The sequence below is a fragment of the Chlamydotis macqueenii genome, chromosome Z, assembly GCF_036417535.1.
Source record: "Chlamydotis macqueenii isolate bChlMac1 chromosome Z, bChlMac1.mat, whole genome shotgun sequence".
Classification (NCBI taxonomy): domain Eukaryota; kingdom Metazoa; phylum Chordata; class Aves; order Otidiformes; family Otididae; genus Chlamydotis; species Chlamydotis macqueenii.
Window position 1 is genome coordinate 67729574 of NC_141593.1, and position 22661 is coordinate 67752234.

Sequence of the window (22661 nt, forward strand, 5' to 3'; positions counted from 1 at the left end):
ATGCTAAAAGTGTACAACAAATTCTGAAACTATAAAAAGGTCTTTCTGGGAAATTAACTTAGTTGATTGTGTAAGGTTTGCCATACAAATAGAGATTTTTTTATGAATTTATTTATGTGCAAGTGAAGTTTTTATGTCCAAAATCTTGCATGCAATCAGACCCTTACTTAAAAGGGGAAATAAAATCAATTCTGAAAATGCTTTGCTTAGAGAGATCAGAACTACTATATAGTAGGCTTCTCTGGACATGGTCTTCACCATAATCACAAACAGATATTCCTCAGTAAACCTTGATCACTGCTGATGTAACAGCATGTGCTACTCTAAATAGTACTGTTCTAAGCACCCTGGATCTCTGGATAGCTTCCTGCTACTTAAATACATAAACACCGAAAAGGAACATCACCATCCTGTCCTAGGTGCACTTATTTGGCATTTTAATACACCTGCTGTGAAGTTATATTTTTGTTTTACAAAACTGTAAAAAAATACAGAAAGACTGAAGTTAAGTAAATGCCATTAAAAAGACCCCCAACATTTTGTTTAGTTTGTGCTACACACAGATAAGCAAATACTTGTTTCAGAGATCTGGTATCTGTCTCGTCTGAAGGCAGTGGAAGCCCAGTTTTCTTTAGACCTGGTCAACCATTGTACCGTGTATCAAGTAACTTTACTCTTCCTTTTAGCTGACAGAAAGGGTTCTAAGTCAAGAAGGAAAAGTGAGGGCCAAGAAAAGGACACATTCGCAGAGGCAGATTCAAATCAGACGCAGGAAGCAAAGTCACTCTGTACTTTTTCTTACTTTCTCATTACTCCTCATTGTACCAACAAATCCACCAATCCAATCACCTCCCTAACAGGATCACTAATCCATCAAAAAATCAACAAATCGACCAATCCATCACCTCTCAAGCAGCTACTAGATGCCCAAAGGGCCAAAATTATCCCTCGACCAAACCCCAGGGTGATAGCAGTTAGATGTAGAACAGATGAGTTCAAAAGCTCCCTGTCAGCTGCACTATATGCTGCTTGGTTAAGTTCTGCAAGAGCTGGAGGCACACACCAGAAAGCAGGAAATAGTCCTCCTTTATCCACTAGTGTAAAGAGCAACTACTCGGAAACACAGAGATCTGAGCTGGGGAAAAAAAAAAAAAAATTGGTTCCTGAACAAGTCCTGATATGCTACACCCAGAGGAAGCGGGACAGAAGTGAGAATCCACTCCACCGCCTGTGGCTCTTGGGACACACTGAAATCACCACAACTCAGTCAGCGCTTGCTCAGCACAGCCTACTCTTTCTTCCAGAAGCAGGGAGCAAGAGTCTCATGTTACATAGCTAACTCAACAGATCACCTTCTCCTGGGATTCCTCAAAGGTAACTTTAACCAAAATAAGAGACTGAGGTTTAGAAGTCAGCAAAGCATGCATCCCAAGCTCCACAGCACTAATAGCTTTCTGCAATTAAGAACGTGCCTGGTGGTTCAAGATCCATTTTCATTGTCTTCACCCGCTCAGCAACTTGAACACACTTTTGTGTTCAATGATTCATGGGACTTAAGAGTGCAACTAAAAATGATCCTCTGGTCAAACTGAGTGAGTAAACTGGCCTTCCTGAGACCAGCAAGTTGCATAAGGAATCCAGGAGGAGTCAGAGACTCCACATCCTCAGATCTTCTCCTTCTCATTCAAGCAAAAATTGTGAATATGCTCTCTGGCAGAATATTATCAGAGTCCCGCATGGTCCTGAATTATTTTTCTAGTCTAATGTGAACACTGACTTTCTGGTGTTGCTTCCAACACCCACTCCCAGCAGCTGTTGGTGTATATGATCATGAAGAAAAGGAAAAAAAAATATACCTATTTCTGCCTTCTTTCTCTGCAGATCAGAGTAGTTCCAGTTGCTGAATCACAGATGGGGAATGCAGCAAGGAAAAGCTATTATAAACAGGAAAGTGAAGCCATTTCTGCCAGACCTTCCATAAGCTGTCACTACTGCATTAGGTGCCAAACTTGGCCTCTTTTCCACATCCCTTATTTTTATCATTAAATATACTTTTCAACAACCGTGATTATACTCCTATTAAGTAACATTTCTCAGCACTGAAGATCTAGCACATGACTGTGCAGATGGAGAACATATGCCACTATTTCCATGTTTATTTACTTAGGATCCCAGGGTAAGAGTCAGACAGTTTTTGGTTAACTTAAGAGAGCTGAAGCACACGGAAAGGCTCAGACCAGTCATCAGAAAATAAAAGTGGTGGTTTTGCCAATTCTTTTTTCACATATTGTGAAATTAACCCAGCTATCCCTGTGTAGAGTTCAGTAAACTGTTGTAATCTTGATGTTATAGTTTCTACTTGATTCCTGGAATCGCTACTAAACCCCATGATTTACTGTGAAAAATGCCATAAATCCCACTTTCCCATGCAAAAGTCTTATGAAAACTGACAGGATCTCCTGAATTCTTTTAAAATTATCTAAATATGTAGATCAAAGTGAAGTCTCATTTATGGAAAGCAAGAGCACTGAAAGAGCAACTAGATCACTATGCTCACTATTAACTGCCGCTTGCTCAAGAAACATTTGGAGAAGTGACTGCTTCTCACTTAGTTTCTCTCATTTTCCCTTGTCCTTCTCCCCTCTCATTTATTTGCAAGACACCAGGGAAGTCCTTAAGGATGGATCTGACTCTTGCTAAAGCAATGTCAGCTGCAAACAAAAGGGTCACCTCAGATTTTAAGTACTAAATCCTGTGCCTGCCAACAAAGTCAACAGCACTACCACAAAAGCTATGGTAGAAAGGATTAAAGATAAAAAAGATTATGTTGCAGCACCACAACCAGATATAAAGCCTTAGTCTTCAGTCTAATAAGGCTTGTTTCTGTGAAGAACCTCCATTAAAACATTTCTGATATGTTTTCACCTTTGCATGTCCCACTAGACAGCACTAACCTGGTCTCCATCCCTTAGCCACTCTGCAAAGACCTAACCTTCTGCAATACAGAAACTCTTCTATAAAACAGGAATTCCTGGCTCACACAGCTAGTGAGCATGTGCTCATAAAGCCCCCTCTTGTTATCAGTGTTGACCAAACATGTGCTAAAGTAGCAACCTGTAACATCCAAAGGCTTTATTGAAGTGTAGCTGTTTAAACTACAATGAAATAGGCTGCTGCTGCTGCCATGAAGGGAGCAGGGAAACAGCAGAGTGCGATTCTTTCCAGAACTGTTGGGTACTCAGTCGCTCTCTACATGAAACTGTGCTCTGTGTCCCATTTCTCCATCTTCTTATCAGCTTCAAGGGTAGTGTTTCCACCTTGAAGAAGTAGAATTACTTTTCTTTTTCTAAAGGGCAGCAAGATCTTTTCCACTTATTGGGAGAAAAAAGGTCTGCCACACTTCCAGTCCTACCTTCTTCTCTAAATGCATGCCCTTTTTTTGATCTCTTTTGCCATAAACAAGGCCATCTATACCTGCAAAAAGAGAGAATAAGAAGGAGGAACCATGCTTAACTGCAACCTGAAGCAAAAAAACAAAACCAAAAGGTAAGCAGCAATGCTTAATGGTCTAAGACTTAGAATTATTAAACCACTGATTTTTAGCTAGAAAATCTATTCTTGAACAGCACTTGGTTCCAATTAGTCAGGTTCATAAGATAATTAACGCTGTTTAAAAATATCCCAGTCTTTCCTGAGTTGGAGCCAAGTTCTTGGCTAATTTCTCGCACTTCTGCAGGCTGTGAACCAGTGAGGGATGCAAGTGACAGATGACAAACTACCTCTCTGATGTAGGAATGTACGAGGCACTGCAGTTTCTATTTCAACACAGGAGGCCTCCCAAAAGTGACCTTACAAGTAGTGAGAATAAATCAATCTCTAACATCATTGGGAATGAAATTTAAGATGTTACAGACAACTTTGTGAAGCCTCAAATTCACAGACCTTGAACTTGTTACCTTTAACACTTCTCTGTGCTTTAGCTTTAGGGCAAAAACTAGACAAGTAACAGCTGTAATCCATCATCGGTATCTTGAGGGATAGTAGTTAAAATGAAGTGGGGAACACTGGTAGTTAAACACCAGTAGTTAAAATGAAGCGGCTGGATGGCCGCACTCAGAGAGTGGTGGTCAACGGCTCGATGTCCAGGTGGAGACCGGTCACGAGTGGCGTCCCTCAGGGGTCCGTGCTGGGCCCGGCCCTGTTCAACATCTTTGTCGGCGACATGGACAGTGGGATAGAGTGCACCCTCAGCAAGTTCACCGACGACACCAAGTTGTGTGGTGCCGTTGACACGCTGGAAGGGAGGGATGCCATCCAGAGGGACCACGACAGGCTGGAGAGGTGGGCCTGTGCCAACCTCATGAAGTTCAACCAGGCCAAGTGCAAGGTCCTGCACCTGGGTCGTGGCAATCCCAGGCACAAATAGAGGCTGGGCGGGGAATGGATTGAGAGCAGCCCTGAGGAGAAGGACTTGGGAGTGCTGGTGGATGAGAAGCTTAACATGAGCAGGCAATGCGCCCTTGCGGCCCAGAAGGCCAACCGCATCCTGGGCTGCATCAAGAGAAGCGTGGCCAGCAGGTCGAGGGAGGTGATTCTCCCCCTCTACTTTGCCCTGGTGAGACCCCACCTGGAGTACTGTGTCCAGTTCTGGAGCCCCCAACACAAGAAGGACATGGACCAGTTGGAGAAGGTCCAGAGGAGGGCCACGAAGATGATAAAAGGGCTGGAGCACCTCTCTTATGAGGACAGGCTGAGAGAGTTGGGGCTGTTCAGCCTGCAGAAGAGGAGGCTCCAGGGAGACCTGATAGCGGTCTTCCAGTACCTCAAGGGGGCCTACAAGAAAGATGGGGAAAGGCTGTTTAGTAGGGCCTGTTGCGATAGGACGAGAGGTAATAGTTTTAAAATAGAGGGGGGTAGATTTAGATTAGAAATTAGGAAAAAATTTTTTACGATGCGGGTTATAGAACACTGGAACAGGTTGCCCAGAAAGGTAGTGGAGGCCCCATCTCTGGAAGCGTTCAAGGCCAGGCTGGATGAGGCTCTGAGCAACCTGACCTAGTCAGGGATGTCCCTGCTCCTTGCAGGGGGGTCCCTTCCAACCCTAACCATTTTATGATTCTATGATTCTATGAAGAAGACAGTAAAGGGGCTTCCTACATATTCTCAGGGTGCAAGTTGCCCTCTTGCCTGTGACATTGCGGAAAGCACCCAAACAGCTGCTGAAGAACTCCTGGTGATGGTGAAGAGCTATCAGGAAACTGAAGACAGCAGCAAATCCTGGAGACTGGCAGGGCCTGAGACCTCATTTGTCAGCTGCAACTGAGGGCCATATAAACGATGCTCTTGGGGCCACAGTATAGCTTAGTACTGCTTCTAGGTGAAACTTCTCTGGTAACTAGGCCAGGAGAACCATTATGGTGGATAAGTATCAGAAAGAAGCATCACTGTTACCTAGTGGAAAGGTAGGAATGAAGGTAGCTCTCAGCTACTGTTACATTAAAGAGATACCAGTAGAGTGTGCCTCAGTGTCTGAGCCTGGTATGCTCATTCTCAGTTCAATTTTTTGTGATCACATTACTTCTCATGGGTTTGGACCGTGGGCAGAAGGTGGGCTACTGGTCCTCGTAAAAAAGGCATACATGAATACAGCCTAGCTACTCCCATTACAGAAATCAAGTGACTATTGAAGACCAAATGTCTCTGCCTTTGTGTATTCCTGTGCCACTGCCTAACCAGCACCCCTGCTCTGCCATTGGGAGAGTTTTGTGATGTTTTTTTTTTGCCAACCAGGTGTTGGCACCAACAGGGGTGCTCCCAGAAGCACCATGTTTTAAAAATGGTATTGTATTTTGTAAGGCATTGTATTTTGAATTCCCACTTAGAAACAAAAAAAGACTCAAATTTATATGTATGTTTTACTCCTCTACAGTTCACAATGACATAAAAACTGTAGTGAAATTATTTGCAAGTGACTGCATATTTTGATCCTTACTGTGCTGAGGCAAAGGTGGAGACCCTGAAAAGAGGGAAATTAAATACCTGCATTTCAGGTGATATTCCTTGCCAAGTTGACAACAGAAATAGGACGAGAGGACTAGAGTATTTTTAGGTACACAAACTAATGCCTCTGTGATACAGATAATAATGGAAGTCCAAAAGAAACATCAGTTTAAGTACATGTAGCTCTTCTGGTATATAACCATGACATTTGGCAAGCATTCTTAAGTTCTCTGTTAAGACCAAGACTCATCAGAATAAGGCTACTCAGCCTCCCACTCTCTTTGTACTTACAAAAACCTAGACCAGTGAACCAACTTACTTGGAAGAGTAATTTCTGTAGCACTTCATACTGCTGCAGGCAAACCTCTCTTCCATACCCTCTGTCTTGAGAGCCACGGCAGCTCTGTGGCACAGAGGTAAAAAAGATGCAAAAGATTTAAACTAGTTAGCTGCTGCACTTCAACGTACTAGAGCACCTCTACACTGCCCTGGACTCCCCAGAGTGAGCACACACCGTTGCTGGGCTTGCCTGCTATGATGGTAAATTTACTGCAGCAGGCTTTAGCAGAGTGCTGTTCCCAGGCCTATGTAGGCTTCACGGGATGCTCTGAGGGCAGCAGAAGGGCAAAGTGTGAAATGAGGGACAGGAAAAGAAAACACAGGAACAGCCCAACATTTTCCTCCAAAGCTCCAGGTGTTTTTACACAAACTCTGAATACAAATATATGTCTTTAAATTAATGTGACTTTAGAGCATTCTCAGGCTGTGTAGATGTACGTGTTCCTGTGTTCCACCAGAACACTGACGTTTCTTGTCTCTATCTCTACACAGTTTTTAATACCACCTATGTATATTTCCAGATAAAAAGTTTTTCAAACGCAATCAAAACATAGCAAGCACTTTTCTGTCACAAAATCATAAAAACTGGAGCTGAAGGGAAGCCTGACAACAGTAATAAGAATGTTATACTCTGGACTATTCTACAAAGCCCTAACCAACAAACAAGCTGGAATTAATAGCAATAATCTGTGAAAAAAAAACATGCAGCTTTAGTACCCACAATGTAGGAAAGTTCTTGTACCTTTTTTTTCTGGCATTTTTGTTTGAAGAGTCATCACAAGGAGATGGAAACTTTGCATGGGTATTTACTATGGCATTTACAAGGAAACACTCTTTATTTGAACTTTTTGGCCCCAAAATTAACTTTTTTTTTTTAGCTATCCTTACAATGTTTCTTTTGCTCTCATGGAAGAAAACCCAGCAGATTTGCCTCACTGCCAGGAGAAGGAGCCAGATCTTAGGTTCTTACAATACGATCCAGCTTTGCAAAAAACCAGTACAGCTGCACACCCCTACACAGATGGAGATTTTGCCATTCCTCTATGCTTACACTAATGAAAAACTGCAACTTAGTACCAAATTGTATAGGGTTTTGTTCCAAATCTGTCAGGCCCAAACTATAACTAAATATAACTAAATGGCATGACTACAATTAGACTATATGATTAACTTCTGTATATGTTGTGTATACAATACATACTTCTGTAAAATTAAGCTTTCTCAACTCCCCTCACCCCCCCCACCGTAAAGGTCCATTCATTCTTCCCATTCTTGTGGAGGAAAACACTTTGTATTTAATAAATTTCAGACTAGGGAGAAAAAATTAAACTCCTCAAACTACCTTCAGATGTCAGCCCTACTAAAACATCTGTATTGGAAGTGAGAGTTGCTAGTCTGGCTTTGTTTTGCATGGTAACAAATTAAACCCTAGGGTTTTAGCCTGAAGAGGTTCCCATTCTGTGCTGAGTTCTGATTTTTGTTTTCACCAAAACACCAACAAAACCAGCAGAAACCAATTTCCTGTTTGATGAAACTGATCTGTGTTGCTGCTTTCTCATTCTCAAGTGATTGGTCACACTCCACCATGCCGTCAGCACTTTTTCTGGGTGAGAAGGTTGGGCCATCTGCAGCAGATTTGAGTGACAGAAGAAAACAAGGCTGCTTACATGACAGCGGACCAAACTGTTCCCATTCGTTTTGGCTGTTGAGCACCTGGCAGATAGATTAAGCTTATCATAAAATGTCTGCAACCTCTTTGCCCTAATTCTGCTCGAAGTTGAGGGGGCTTTCGCCACCTTTTCATCATGGTATTTTTTCCAGCATACTCTTCTTGCAGCCCACTGACTTTGCTGGAGTGGTACCAGAGTCTGAAATACTTCTGGACCCCTGTGGCTGAAGAAACAAGCGGAGGAAGCGAAGAACATAGCTGCAGAGGACAGAGAAAGAGGGCTTCTTCCCTGAAGTGACTGTGAAATGAGCTGAGGAACCTGCCAGACAATTTTCCACAGAAAGCACAGAAAAGTCAGCTGGACAGGACTGAAGAGGAGAGGCAACAGAAGAGCCATCACGTCCCTTCTTCCTACCATCCTTCCTTTCTTATGATGGTTGTAGCCAAATGGACAGAAGGCAGTGGAAGGAACATCCATATCACCTTTTGGGTAAATAACCCTTGAAAGACTTTGTTTAGGTCAAAGTTTGAAAATGACTGACTTATTTAGCTGTGGGTTATGACCTGATGAATTTTGTGCACCTTCGCTTCTACATTTTCTTCTCCCTCTCAGCAAACCTAGGGCGATTAACAGACGACCAACTCTGAACGCTTGGAAAATGATGCAAACTGTTTTTTATACAAAAGACCTGCTTCATATTGGAAGAGAAGTACACAACTTTATTTAAAATGTTGAAAGGAATGGTACTTATTCTTACAGAGAATACATTTCACAATATTCAGTGGCCCAGGTAGAGTGAATATCACAGCATAAGTCAAGACAAGGATTTAAAAATAAAATTAAAATATTCCTACAGTCCCTGATCAATTGAAAACTGATTCTGCAAGCTAAGAGTCAAATTTGTTTGACCAGCTGACAGACACACCATGTACAATCCATCAAACTCCAAATGCAGAGACCCAGTGACTGCCTGATTTTGTCACATTAAGAGCACTATGCTCCAGTCTGATTAAACGAATCAGCTTTGACAAGACTTCAGGAGCAACTTAGGGATGCTAAGAATCCTCATACCTATTCAGGACCTCACAGGCACAGGCACCAAGGGTAAACCTTATGAGTTAATTGTAGCACAAATTACATCCTTGGAATGACTTAAGGACTTCAAGGTGATGTTTTGGAGCCTTAAAGAGCCACTAGGGACAAAAAAAAAATAATTAAAATAAGCTCTTAGTCTCTTAATTTCTCTCCTCATTTCAGTAATTAACACTCTTATATTGTATTATTATACTGCTGTATACTGGCATCTTATTTAATCCCTGATGTATTCTGTCAAGAATTTTTATTTTTCCTTCTCTACGACAAAAGCTACTCGAAGGCTTACAGAATGCTAAGATCTCTGCTTTTAATTTGTGAGACTGGCACAAGTTTAGGAATAATACGTATGACTGCGTGTCTGTGTCTATGAAAACATCTTGGCCAAGTGCTTCCGAAAAGACAGTGAAGGCAAGATGACACCACGTAATCCACAGGGGTAATCAAAGAATGTTGTGGTAAAAACCTTTTCATTAAGAGATTCAATGGACAGACAACTCTTCCAGTAAGGGCCTGGTATGATGCAAGTCCCAATCCTGAAAATTATTTTCAAATCTGCAAGACAACACGTTCACCACAAAGTTTGTAAACTACCACTTCTCCCAGGATCGCACAGCTGGCAAAGGATGCTTTCAAACCACGTAAAATCTCAAAGAAGGTAAGACAGCCTCCATTTTATCCTGCCTAGAGACTCAAGCTAAAGCCCAGGCTTAACAGTAAAGGTTTTATAGTTATTTAACTAAAGGCTAAGTCTACCTGGTGCTGATTTACACTTGGAGCGTTCTTCATTAGTACGGTCACCTGCAGTTGTTACACTGCAGCCAAAGCACAGCTTGGGTGCTCCAGGGAGAGCACAAGTCTGGCCGGCACAGAAAGCTGGAGACTGTTTCTATGTCATGTCTATTTCTATTCAGAGCATGGTTTCTGCTCCTCTCAAGCTCTCCAGATGGCTGACTTTTCTCCTCTAGTTGCACATACGAACTTTGGCCAGAGGCTTTATTTCCATTACATTCTGAGGTGACCAGGACAAGTCACTTCCGAGATAAGGAAAAAAGGGTAACTTGTGCATCACTTTCCAACTTTCCACCAAATTAACTTCAGAAATAGCTCTGTGCTTAACACAAAAGAAGCAATCTTTTTTGGCACAAAAATATTTTCTAAAGCATCAGATGACATCTAGTTGGAAAGGATGAGATGTTTTTCAATACAGCATACAGATGTAAAATCACACCTCTGCTTTTCTGGTCTGCACATGTCAAAATTGAATCTGGCTTTTCACCTTCACCCTACAACTTCATTTTTAAAGGATTTCCTCTGAAACGGTGCTGGTATACACAGAAACCTTCTATGTTGCTGTTTTTTGCTTAGTTTTAGGGGTTTCTTTCTCTGCTACAGTTCAGTTTTAAATGCAAAACTACATGGTGTAGAGTAGGAAAAATTCTATACCAATGAAACATTATTATCGATATTAGCTACCATGTTACTTAAAATTTTTACTTTTGCAACAGAAGATGTATAGAACTTGATAAAAAAGGCCTGGAGAACAGAGAAAAATGAGTCACTCAGTTCCAAGGACTTGATCCAAAACTCATTAACACTACTGGAAATAGTCTAACTCACCAAAACTACAAATTTGGTTAAAAACCACCAGTAGCTGCACATGTCATTTGTTTAGGTGAAAAAACTTGTACTAAATTGACCAAGAAAAGCTCCTTTTTCACCATTTTTCAGGCAAAGCCACTGGTTACATGCTAAAACCTTCATATTTCTATGATGGTTTGGAAAGCTCACTGTCTGACTCTAGAGATTGTTAAAGAGTATGGACTGAATTCCACATTGGAAATTATGAGGTTCACATAATCTTAAACAACAATCCTCCACCAAAACAAAGGCAAACCCCCAAGCAAGTCTGCATGATCTGGCCCACCAGAGTTGTGAACATTTAGATCCCAAAAGAAAGAAAAAAAAATCCAACCTCATCAGGATTTTTTTTTTTTCACTTATATTTATAAAATGTATACTTAAAAAAAACCTGTTTGCTACTGTTTCCCTTCAAAGGTTTCATATGGGGAAAGCAGATCAGAGGTTTTACAGTACTGTAAGAAACACTTCAGTAATTGACAAAACCTGCTAGCACTTCATAAACACTGTGCCTTAGGAACTTTCTCAATATCACTCTGTGGCTACAAGGCCATAAGGCTTCTAGGAATAAATTCAGCAAAAGAAGCTTCCACTGCCAGAAATGCCCCATCTTCATAAAGCACACTATACAGGTGGGAAACAAACTACTTTGATGCCAGAAGCCACTTAAAACGCAAGCAAAACTACTGTAGTATCATGCAAGCTAATGTTCATCTCTGTCAGAGTCATTCCCACCAAAAAACCCCGCTCCTGACATGAATCATTTACTGACGTTATGCCTCTAAATTACCAAACCAAAGGAATTTATCTCTACTGTGTGCTCCATTTTGAAAAACCTTGCAGCGCCCAAATCCTTTTTTTTTCACTCAGCCTGTTTTGCTTCCTGTAGCAACAAGGAAGAGAATCTCTACCTGAATTTCCAAAAGCAAAGCAGGAAATACTGGGCTTCAGGGAACAAATTTCTGAGAAAGCAGATTTCAGTGTAAAAAATCTGGAAGAGCATGTCTGCATGCTTCCAGATGTATTTATTTTCCACACAAAATATCTGTAAAAGCCATTTTCTTCAGTCTTTACACAAACAATAACAATTAATGTTTTTTTTAATTACGTTTTGAAGTCTTAAAAATATTTTTTTAAAAACATTATTAACCTACTAACCTTTCATAGCCTTTCTACAGCACTTGCTTCCTACATCCACCTTCCTCATCCACTGGTCTTCCAGTACCCTCAGTAGAAAACCAGATCGGTTCATATTTCTCCTGTACTTACCCATCATGTTATGATACCCTCACTAGAAAAACACACTCATTTACATTTCTTCTGTATTTAATCATCATGATCTTATACTCAAATTGTTACCCCTAACAACTCCAACAAGATTTATAAGCAAAAAAAATACACAGAATCACAGTGAGGAATGTTTTTGCCAGTATTAATTAGGCATCAGTTCACTGTTGCTTAGTCATGAGCATTTCGCATCATTCCATTTGGTTTAGATCCCTGCCTTCTTGTTTTCTCTTCTCCTAACATGACAGCCAGTCATTTTAACACAGTATATTCACAACAGAACCTCTGCATATTATCACAGACAAAAAGCCACTGAAGAGAGGCTGTAACAGAAAAAGACTCCACTCAGGAAAAGCATTTTTTTGAAATCAATAAATTACAAATAATAAAGTATACAAAGTGAGAAGGCTCCGGGGAGACCTTATTGTGGCCCTTCAATACTTAAAGCGGCTTGTAAGAAAGATGGGGGCAAGCTTTTTACCAGAGGCTTGGAAGGATCTTGTAAACCTAATGAAAACTTCCATGTACAGTATGACAAGCTCAAGATGGCTGGCAAAGCTTCATTAAGCCAGTAACTCCTACAGGGTAGCTAAAGAAACACCTCCCGAAAAGGAATATTGAGAAAGGGTGACCCAGCTTCCAGGGGGTAGAAGCTCCTATCAAAAGGAAAGGAAGAAGGACACAGCACGGCAGAAGAGTTGTTCAGCATTCTTTGACCAGGCTATTGGAATCACCACTGGAACTAAAGTTCTTCCTATGTGACTAAAAAAAGAACTGCTAGTAATATATTAAACACACAAATATTTTTCTTTTCTAACTAGAGAGCTATCCAACTCACGAACATCAGGTTTTGTTTTGCATTCTCAACAGCAACAGCCCTGAAAATCTCCTGGAAAAAATGCTCAGATGACAATTGGGTCCAAAATCCAAGAAACCACAAAATGCAAATCTCCCCTGCTTTGCTGGACCTACCTTTCCTCAAAGTTTAGTCATTTCAGTGAATGTGTTATGAATTAAAATCTGTAAAGTTTTCATATTATTTCCGGTTTCATTGGAAAGGCTCTTTAGTGCTGTTTTGTAGGCAAAACTGTTGCCCTGGTGGCTGTGCAGATGATAATTGATACTCTGCAGACTCCTAAATGAAAGCCTAAGCAACTGTCGAATACTCGTACTTATGTTGAAATCCTACACTTCAATAATTACGCTCAAGTAGTGGACCAAAAATAAACAAAATGAGGAATAGCTAGCATAGACTACAAGCATTTCATTTACTAGTTCTGCCCTGCCAACTGCACATTATCTTCATAGATACCTTGTCCTGCAAAAAACAGGTTCCACCTGTTAGATAAAAGAAACTATTGGTTGTAAAACAGTTTCCTAACCTCCCCAATAACTGTAGTTCTGCTTAGGAGATAACTGTTGAGATGAAAATGATGAGTATTATCCTTTAGTTGCATCATCATGAATCTAAAATCTGAAAAAAAAACTTTCTCTGTAGAGTCTTTCTGAAAAAAAAAAGTGTGAAAAAGCTGTGTTAAGGACATATTCCGTAGCTTTCTAAGACAAAGAAGATACAAATGGAGATCTGGACATTTGTTTCACTTTTCCATGGAACAAGCACTGATGTGCATAGCTCACCTTTTTACTGACGAAATGGAAGATACAGTCTTAGTGGGAATCACAGATCTATTTTTGTTTGTTGTCTCCAGTTTGAAACTCAACATTTGTAATCAAGGAAAGGAAGGAGAAAAAAGTGAAGCGTTATTGAAGAGGAGGTGTTTATGTACTCTACAACACCTGGGACTGGTTATGATACAGCCTCTGTTCTTCCCCTTTCTCCCTTCGTCACAATTGTCACAGATGTCTCTGGCTGCATAAGGCTCCTCGTGTGACCCAAGAAGCTTTTGTTTGGTTTACTTTTAAAAGTAGAGAACAGTCAGTCTGTTCTTCTTCCTGTGGCACATCAACAATATTACAAAGAACAGGAGGGGGGACATTGAAGCCAATTTTTGGTTTTCAGCACAAAACATTTGTCTCCTGTTTTATTTTATGGTAGCTTTCTAGAGAGTGTTTTCAGGTAATTAGGAAAGTAAAGAATTTATTTTTTACATAGTTATTCTGATGCCTCACATTTAAAACCATAAAGTCGTATAATGCATAAGCACAAGAGCATGCAGAAAATAACCACATAAAATAACTAAAATAGCAAAAAGAACACATATGTTGCAGAAGAACAATCTCCTAACTTAATGAAAACTCTTTAAAAAAACCCTTACTGTATTAAGCAAACACAGGCTAGTGCAGTATCTGCGAGTTTAACCAGTCAAAAGCTAAGAGTAGTCCAATTAAAATATCAAGTCCTGTCACTGTAAACTTGACAAAAGTCCTCCTGCCTATTATATAGTGTAGAAAAGTCAAGATGCATTCTTAAGATTCCTTATGCTTTAGAAATCCACAGTTATGCTTAGCTGCAAAACGTTAAAAAAAAATCTTGGAATCCTTTTCAGAATAAAAGATTTCAAAATATGCTGTTTTTCCTCTAAAGAACACATGTTGCCTTTTGTTTCTGTCTGTCTTAAAGAAGAATACAATAGTTGAGCAGAGCAGATACATTTCAAAGAACAGGCTTGAGTTACTCAGGTCAAACTCTCCCTAAAATATATGTATGCACCTTCAGGTATCTTCACATATAGAACAGATGGCTGCAATCATCAGCTTATTTGCAGCATATCTAATACCAACTCCTTTTAAAAACTTACTTTAGGAGCACCTGCTGATGATGTCAGAATAAAACTTTCTTCTGCAGCTGTGAAGTACTCATTTAAAGAAATCAGACTCTTATAATTTTTGGTGACACTCAAAAGGTACGCTCACTCCATCAAAAGATCCTTTCATGTAGAAAGGGTAACGAAAAAACGACAGGCCTGCTATTTTTAGCAATAGCTCAGAACAACACTTAGTGATACAAGCTATTGACGGAGGCAGAAATGCTGCACTTATTTGTTCAATAGCTTACTAGGACACTTGAAGTGGAGGAAATTGACTGGAACTATGAAAGAAAAAATAAGATGAAAATTTGATTTTGTCTGAAACAAATTAGAATTATAACTGAAAATAAGCAAATTGAATAGCATACCTTCATTTAGAGTTAATTGAGCATACAAGGAAGTTGCACCTGCTTAGATAAAACAGGATTCTGATCCAATGTGCCAGTGCTGACGTTGACGCTAACTACATTCCTCTGCTCATGTTGCACCCAAAACCCAATGAATTCCTGCTTGCCTACTTCTCTTAATACAGAGGCACAAGGTGAATTACGAAGTGATAACTGGCAGGGAGTATAATACAACTGATCAACTTCCCAAGACAAACACCAGGGTGACTCAGTCCTTTCTTGCACTAGTGACAGATACCACCTTTCCCCTATCACGTGCTTCTGTATTGTCTGGATCCCTCAGTGTATCCTTGTAATCCTTCTGCAGGCATATAGCCATCACAGTCTCTGTTAAACCTTCCCTTGAAGGAATTCTTCAGCTTCTAGTCACAAACTTGCCCGTGCCTATTCTCTGAACAGAAATACCAACTCTTACAAGTCACATCAAGGGACTCTCTACATGTAATGAAAAACACACTTAAAAAAGCAGCACAGCCCTCATAAACAGCTATACAAACATGATTCAGATATCTACTGCACTTAGTTCACATCTCATGTGGAACCATCTTATGAGAACTGTGATATGCAGAACATAAGTGAAAATATAAGAATACAAACAAGATCATTATAAATTCTCTATTTTGTTTCTAGTTGAGGAATACTTGATCAGAAGTACTCCTTTTGTCCAGCTCACAAAAAAAAACCCCAAAAACCAGAGTTCACATATGCTCTGACAACTTTGAAACTTTTGTCCTAGAAAACTCAATGGAGTTGGATAAAACCTGCATACCTTTTATGACAATAAGGAACTGTCAATTGTTTTTATTTCAGCTGTAGACTTTGAATGCATACTAGTTCTCATGGTTTAACCACAGCTGGCAAATAAGCACTACGCAGCTGCTCGCTCACTCCCGCCCCCCCACTGGGATGGAGGAGAGAATCACAAGAGTAAAAGTGAGACAACTCGAGGCTTGAGACAAGAATAGCTTAATAATTGAAATAAAATAACAAAAACAACAAACTGCAATGAAAAGGAAAATAACAAAAAGAGAGAAATAAACCTCAAGATAGACAAGTGATGCAAATGAAAAACAACTGCTCACCACCAACCAACGGATGCTCAGTCTATCCCAGAGCAGCAGCCCTCTGGCCAACTCCCCTCAGTTTACATGCTGAGCATGACATCATTTGGAATGTCCCTTTGGCCAGTTTGGGTCAGCTGTCCTGGCTGTGCCCCCTCCCAGCTTCCTGTGCACCCCCAGCCTTCTCACTGTCAGGATATGAGAAGCTGAGAAGTCTTTGACCTAGTCTAAGCACCACTTCACAACAACCAAAACATCAGTGTGTCATCAACTTTATTCTCATTCTAAATCCAAAACACAGCACTATACTAGCTAGTACAAAGAAAAACTAACTCTATTCCAGTCAAAACCAGAACATTAGAAAAAGGACTTGTCCAAAAAGCAGTTAACAAAAACAATCTTAGCAAAATGTGATGACAAGTTTCTGTTTAGTGACCCAAATGCATTTTTCCTCTTTAGTAACTGAAAGTTAACATGAGAGAATTAAAAAACATTTACTTAACCGTAAGTTTCACCAAGGATTTATCCTGCGAAGATCTGCATATACAGCCCTCTCCAAACAGGAAAGTTTATGAAAGTTCAAAAAGTGATCAGCAAAATTCCTGAAGGAAAAATTTGTTACGAGCACTTGAATGCAAAAGACATTACCTCAGAGCTGGTAAACTCCAGTCACAAACTGTTAGTGAGCAGCGTTTTAGTGAAATTTTACTGTGTCAGAACATTTGCCCTATTCTTACCTCTTTCCTTTGCACTATTGCTGGAGAACAAGGTATGAGGTGACTTTGACTGCTAGAGCTATTCTATGTCTTCAATCAGAAAGAATTTTCTCAATAGCCCCAAATTCATCCTGATCCAGGTTCACAGCCATAGTCCCAAACAGAGCTTTTAACTCTCAACTAGATTAGCCATGTATTCAGGGCATACAGAGAAACCCAAGTACTGGGACATGAGACTTACCTGTGCATTCATGTTGTAGTCCTTTCCCATAGTATCCTTTTTCACAGATGCACTCAAACTGGCCAGTGTGAGTGCCGCATTTACAACTTGCCATGATGTCACAGCAGTTTTCATTTGCCTCACAGAGATAGGAACAATGTGATATATCTTCTTGGATATAGCTGCCAGAGGGCAAGTCTGAAATAGTATCAATTTATTAACAAAAAATACAAAGAGAAGTACTCCCACAATCTCACATTATGTCATTAGCGAAATGTTTCTGAAAAACCCTAGGTTTCAATTCTAAGCAGTAGTGATGGCAGCATGAAATGGAGTCTTGCTACACTCAAAACGTAGAAAAAAACCAAATCAGTGTTCTTATTCTGGAAAAAGGCTCACTGAAATCCATGGTTTGAAGATCCTCAAATTTTCTCACTCGGCTTCATTTGAGTGCAACACTGCCAGAATGTAGCTTCACTCCCAACAGAAGCTGCTGAGACAGCTTTTCCCAGCTTTGGTGGATGCCATCTTTGGCATCAGCACAGCATTTGGTCACAGCACGTATAACCAGTTGGTCTTATTAAAAAAAAAAAAAAATAATTCTTTCCTTTGGCACATTCACATAGACCTGTTAAACCTTACTCATAACAAACAGAATGGCAGTAAAGCACACTACTTATGTAAAAGTAGCATTATTTTAAGAAATAAATGTAGCGACTAAGTGCTAATGGCTAGTCTGACGTATGTTCTAAGCCTGAATCAAGCAGCACTGGCTTACAAACGAAGGTCTAGTCATGTGTTGTCACTTGCTAGTTTAAACTTATTCAATTTTTCAGGAAGAACTTTTTTTTTAGAACACAGCAAATTAAAAAAGGATAAAATAACAGTCCAAACTCTCTTTCTATCCCTTGCTCTTTCCAGTTCTACCGAATGTGTAATGTCATAAACATAAATCTTATCTACTCTTATACACAGAGATCTGAATTAGTTCTGAACGGGCTAGCATAAAATACCAAGTATTAAGGCTAGTCCTAACGTGTGTACTAGATGCCTCATTTGGACAACCACGTATCTGACTACGAGGTTTATCTACTTAAGCAAAAGTTACACTGGGCCAAGACCATAGTCTGTTCTTCATGGACAAAATGAACAACTGAATGGAAGTGAGTATGTATATACCAAGGAGGATAATTTGGCTCACATTTTGTTGATGATGAGTTCGTCAAACAAAAAAATTATCCTTTTACCTGAGGACTGAACACCTCTGCTAGAAAGTAAGGGGAAAAAAAACATTTAAAAAAGGAATCAACACTACATGAAACGTAATTACAATATAGTACTGGAGATCTTTCTATTCAGACCTCTCTACTCTCTGCAGACTTCTGAGGTTAGTACATTAATACCTTCATGAAGAGCCCTGCGTGCCAGAGCTTCAAACTCAGTAAAACTGTGAAGAAGGTAACAGTGATCTTCTTTTGGATGGGATGCCATGTCATTCAGTTCTCGGATATTCCCCTGCCATATCCCGAAGGTGAAGATCTCCACTCCAAATTCACGCAAGGATGCTGCAATGGGTCTTGGATCTCCTCCATTGGAATATCCATCAGTAATGAGAAATATCACCTTTGTGGCATTTCCACGGGCATGCCGTAATATTTGCTGGAAGAGAAAATGAAATTGCACACCTCAGCAAAGGGTTAGTAGCAGTTGATCTGTACACTACTTCCTCCATGACGTGGATCCTTTTATTTGTATTATACAGCTAGATTAAGTCCTTGCAAGGCCACTCACTATAATGAAGATCAACCATCTGCAAGTGGAGCCTGTGATCAGACAAGGACAACCACTAAGTCACACTTCAGATGGTCACAGTTTGCACAATCACAGAAATCACGACACAATCTGAAATGAGACACTTTTCACACCAACTCCTGAAGTCAGGCATGCATCAGTCAGCAAAGATCCTGATCAGTGCTTAGCAACTGTGTTCAGACTGCATTTTAAATAGCTAATACAAAACTGAAAATCCAATGCAAGACCCACGAAACCACAGTTCAGATGCTGCCAACTGTCTCCATGCCACGAGAGTAACGTGGATGCATATCAGCTGCCAGTTCGGTCCATGTTGCTTTTCCATTCAGCACAGGAATGCCATTGGGTTCCAAACTTGCTTGACCGTTTACGTAGGTAAAAATTCACCAAATCCCATCACGAAAATGTGCTGCTAATGCTGGCACACCCACTCCCATTATCATGACTTTCAGTATGTAATTTATGGACAAATACTCTGCAGCTTGTAAGGTGTAACTAAGAACAAAATTATTTTATTAGAGATTATTTTGCTAAAATAAAATCTGCAAAACTATGGGAAAAAAATGTAGGGACTGATAAATGAACAAAAGATGAAGAATCAGTCAAAACCACGGACAGAAATGTTGAAAACAGCTGTCACACAGTATCAACTTTTCATATGAGGAATCTGTGAGTGGTTAAAACTTCCACTGTGATTATCTGGCCACAGGCCCACAAATTTTATATTTCCACATGTTCCTTCCCATCTTCCTTCTACCATTTCCTTGTCTAAAAGGTGAAATCTATTGAACTTCTGGAAAACAAAACAACGGCTGTGTCATTCTCTTCCCATACAAGGTAGACGGAAAAGTTATTTACCCGGTGAGCCCACAACAAATTTAATACTGTTTGCACAGACACAGAACATGCCACAGACCATGTACATACATGTGTATAGGTATGAAGGAAAAGGTAGTGAGATGGAAGAGATTCTGTCAGGAACAGCAGTCTTACAAGAGAAGCATCTCAGATACCTGATGTGCAATGCAAAAACATAGCTGTGCCCAGTGAGGCTTCATAAGCCTCTACCTATGAAAGGAAGTTGGCTAGGTTTTAGAAACAGACGAGAACATGGGATTCGTTAGAAACAAGTTCCGACTTTTTGCCTGGGTAGTAAATTACAAATAGAAAGTAAAGAATTTGTGTATGTCTCCTATTAAACAAGCTTCAACAAGACTGACCATGCACAGGGTTACTTGCTTTCCTAAATGCACCCTCAGCATGCCTCTTACGGTCAGCTACCGAACCTTCAACAACTGGACTAGGAAGCTGCAACCTGGAAAAATATGCAGTCCTCAAAACTCTAACTTTATGCATGGAAACCAAAACTAGAATGTGACAACAATCATTAGAGTTTCCTATGGCATGACACACTCAAGGACTGAAAGTCAAGTCAGAGACAATAGTTAAGAAGTTTAACCTGGTAATCAGTTGAAAAAAAGAGAAACCAGTGACTAAAAGCACACACAGTTTTCTTTATTGTGAAGAAACTGCTTGCTGCTAAGAGATCAAAATCCTTCTACCTGTATCTCCCACCATGGCAACTGCTTTTCTGCTGGTGATACATTTTTGTTTTTCTTGCAAGCTTGAGGCAACAAACATTATTTTAATGTCATCTTATGCTTTGATCCACTAAATTATAAGGCCCACTTCTGATTTATTGTTAGTCTACTCCCAACGAGCATTTGGATTGTTGGTAATTTTAACCCCAGCACAGCATTCCCCATTTCTGCCTGCTGAATTGTGCTCTTCTCCCTTGCAACAGTTTGCCAGGATCACTTCAGCTTCTCCATCACAGCTTCAAAAACTGCCTGCAGTCCATTCCACCTTGCTGCCATCTACAGATTTAAGGATCATTCCTTCTAACACTTCACACAAAACATTTGTAACAATACTCAGTAGTGTCAGAGCAAGGATCTGCCCCACAGATTGCTGCCCATTTCATCCTTCTCATCTGATAGTCCACTAGTGCTAACTACTCTCCGAGTACATCGTTCTTGGGTGACAGGCAGAGCATCTGCAAAAATGTGATGTTTATGTGCTGTGGATTAGAAACCACCCCATGGAGTTACCATTCCTAATTAGCCACAGTTTGCCAGAGTGTGAGTAAACATGGGACCACCACCCACCTCCAATTGGAAGCCAGGTGCTGTCTGTCTGTGGCCCTAAAGCAGGGGGTTGTGAACATCTAACTTCCTCTGCGAACTTATGTAGAAGGAATTAGATGCAGACTTTCAACTTGGTAGCATGCGAATTACTACCATGTTTATTTCAATAACAGATTGAATATATTGCTACAATCAATACAACAGGCCACATTTGACAGACCTTCTAACGATACTTCAAAAATCATGTCACTGTATGATGAGTAGTAGATGTATTTAAGCTGCCCTTAATAAACACAAATTCCAAAACCGGACATGAACTGGGTCGACTAGTTTTATTACAAAATCTTAAAAGTAAGACTTATAAAGTAAAATTGACTGGCTTTCAGCCCAGTAAAAAGCTTACATCTTAGGCCAGTCCAAAGAACCTGCAGATATTTTATAGCCTTTCTCAGTAAGCCAGGACAATTTGATGTTGATTTGGCAATTCACTGATTTCAGGTAGATACTAAACGAAAACAAGCATACACAACATAAATGAAAGCACAGACCACTGGTACCATGGTCTGGAAAGATTGCCAAGTAATGTGTTTCTATTGGGCTTGATTTTATTCCTACTTGTATGCAAAACCCAAAGGGAGTGAAACCAAATTCTCTTGCAGACACAAATATCCTTCACAAACCAAACCTATTGTTCCTCATATTGCTTAAGTCCTAAGTGGAAAACTAGAATGAAGTGAAAAACCAGAATGAAGTGGAAAACTAGAATGAAAAGAATCAGGAAGATAAAGACAAGGCAAAAGACAATAGGACAAAAATACAAATGCCTTATTTCAAAATGCATTCTGAAATGGATGCTGTAAGACAAGTGGCATTGCAGGCAGACAGGGTAATACTATTTATGATTAACACATATATTAACATACTTAGCATTAACTGTGCTATTTAAAAACAGAATGCAAGCAACTTAAACTTCTATCCAACTTTTTAAGTATTCAGGCTAAAATTTTCCACATTGAGGATATTTGTCTCAAGCTGTTTCAGTGAAAATGGCTTTTATTTTGAAAAACAAGATGAGGAAAAACATATGGTCCATCCATACTTACTTGTTTTTTTTTTGCGACTGTAGCATATCTGAGCTTTGCAGAAGGAACTTTCAGTCTGCAAATCACATTTATAATAAAGGTGGAAAAATAGGCCCCAAATACATGCAAATTGTGGAACTTGTGTAACTGAGGAAGAAACCACAACTTGCACAGGGTTAAGAGCCACGATAGAGATTGCCAGTATAAATCTCCAAAGATCCCACCTGCACACAGCTTGCTCTAGAAGAACATGATTTGAACTCCAGATTATGTCATAACACGTACAGAAGGGGGAACAAAGCTTAATCTTGGCAGGATATGGCTTCACAATTTCAGTAACATCCTTTCAGCACTGTTTCCCTCTGTGCATAGCACAAAGCTGCACAGACTTGGCAGATGAAGGTAGTGGACAGCTTTTA

General features: G+C 40.1%; 1 protein-coding gene across 3 annotated transcripts in view; it reads right to left on the minus strand.

Annotated features, from left to right (window-relative positions):
- The window catches only part of SVEP1 (sushi, von Willebrand factor type A, EGF and pentraxin domain containing 1), a 131246-nt gene that overhangs the window by 95178 nt on the left and 13407 nt on the right, over positions 1 to 22661 (minus strand). For all 3 annotated transcript variants that reach the window (XM_086770749.1, XM_086770750.1, XM_086770748.1), the window contains exons 2-3: positions 18605 to 18860; positions 17223 to 17399 (exon numbers count right to left, since the gene is read on the minus strand). In XM_086770749.1, coding sequence (XP_086626875.1) covers positions 17223 to 17399; positions 18605 to 18860 — 433 coding nt within the window. The remainder of the gene's footprint in view (positions 1 to 17222; positions 17400 to 18604; positions 18861 to 22661) is intronic.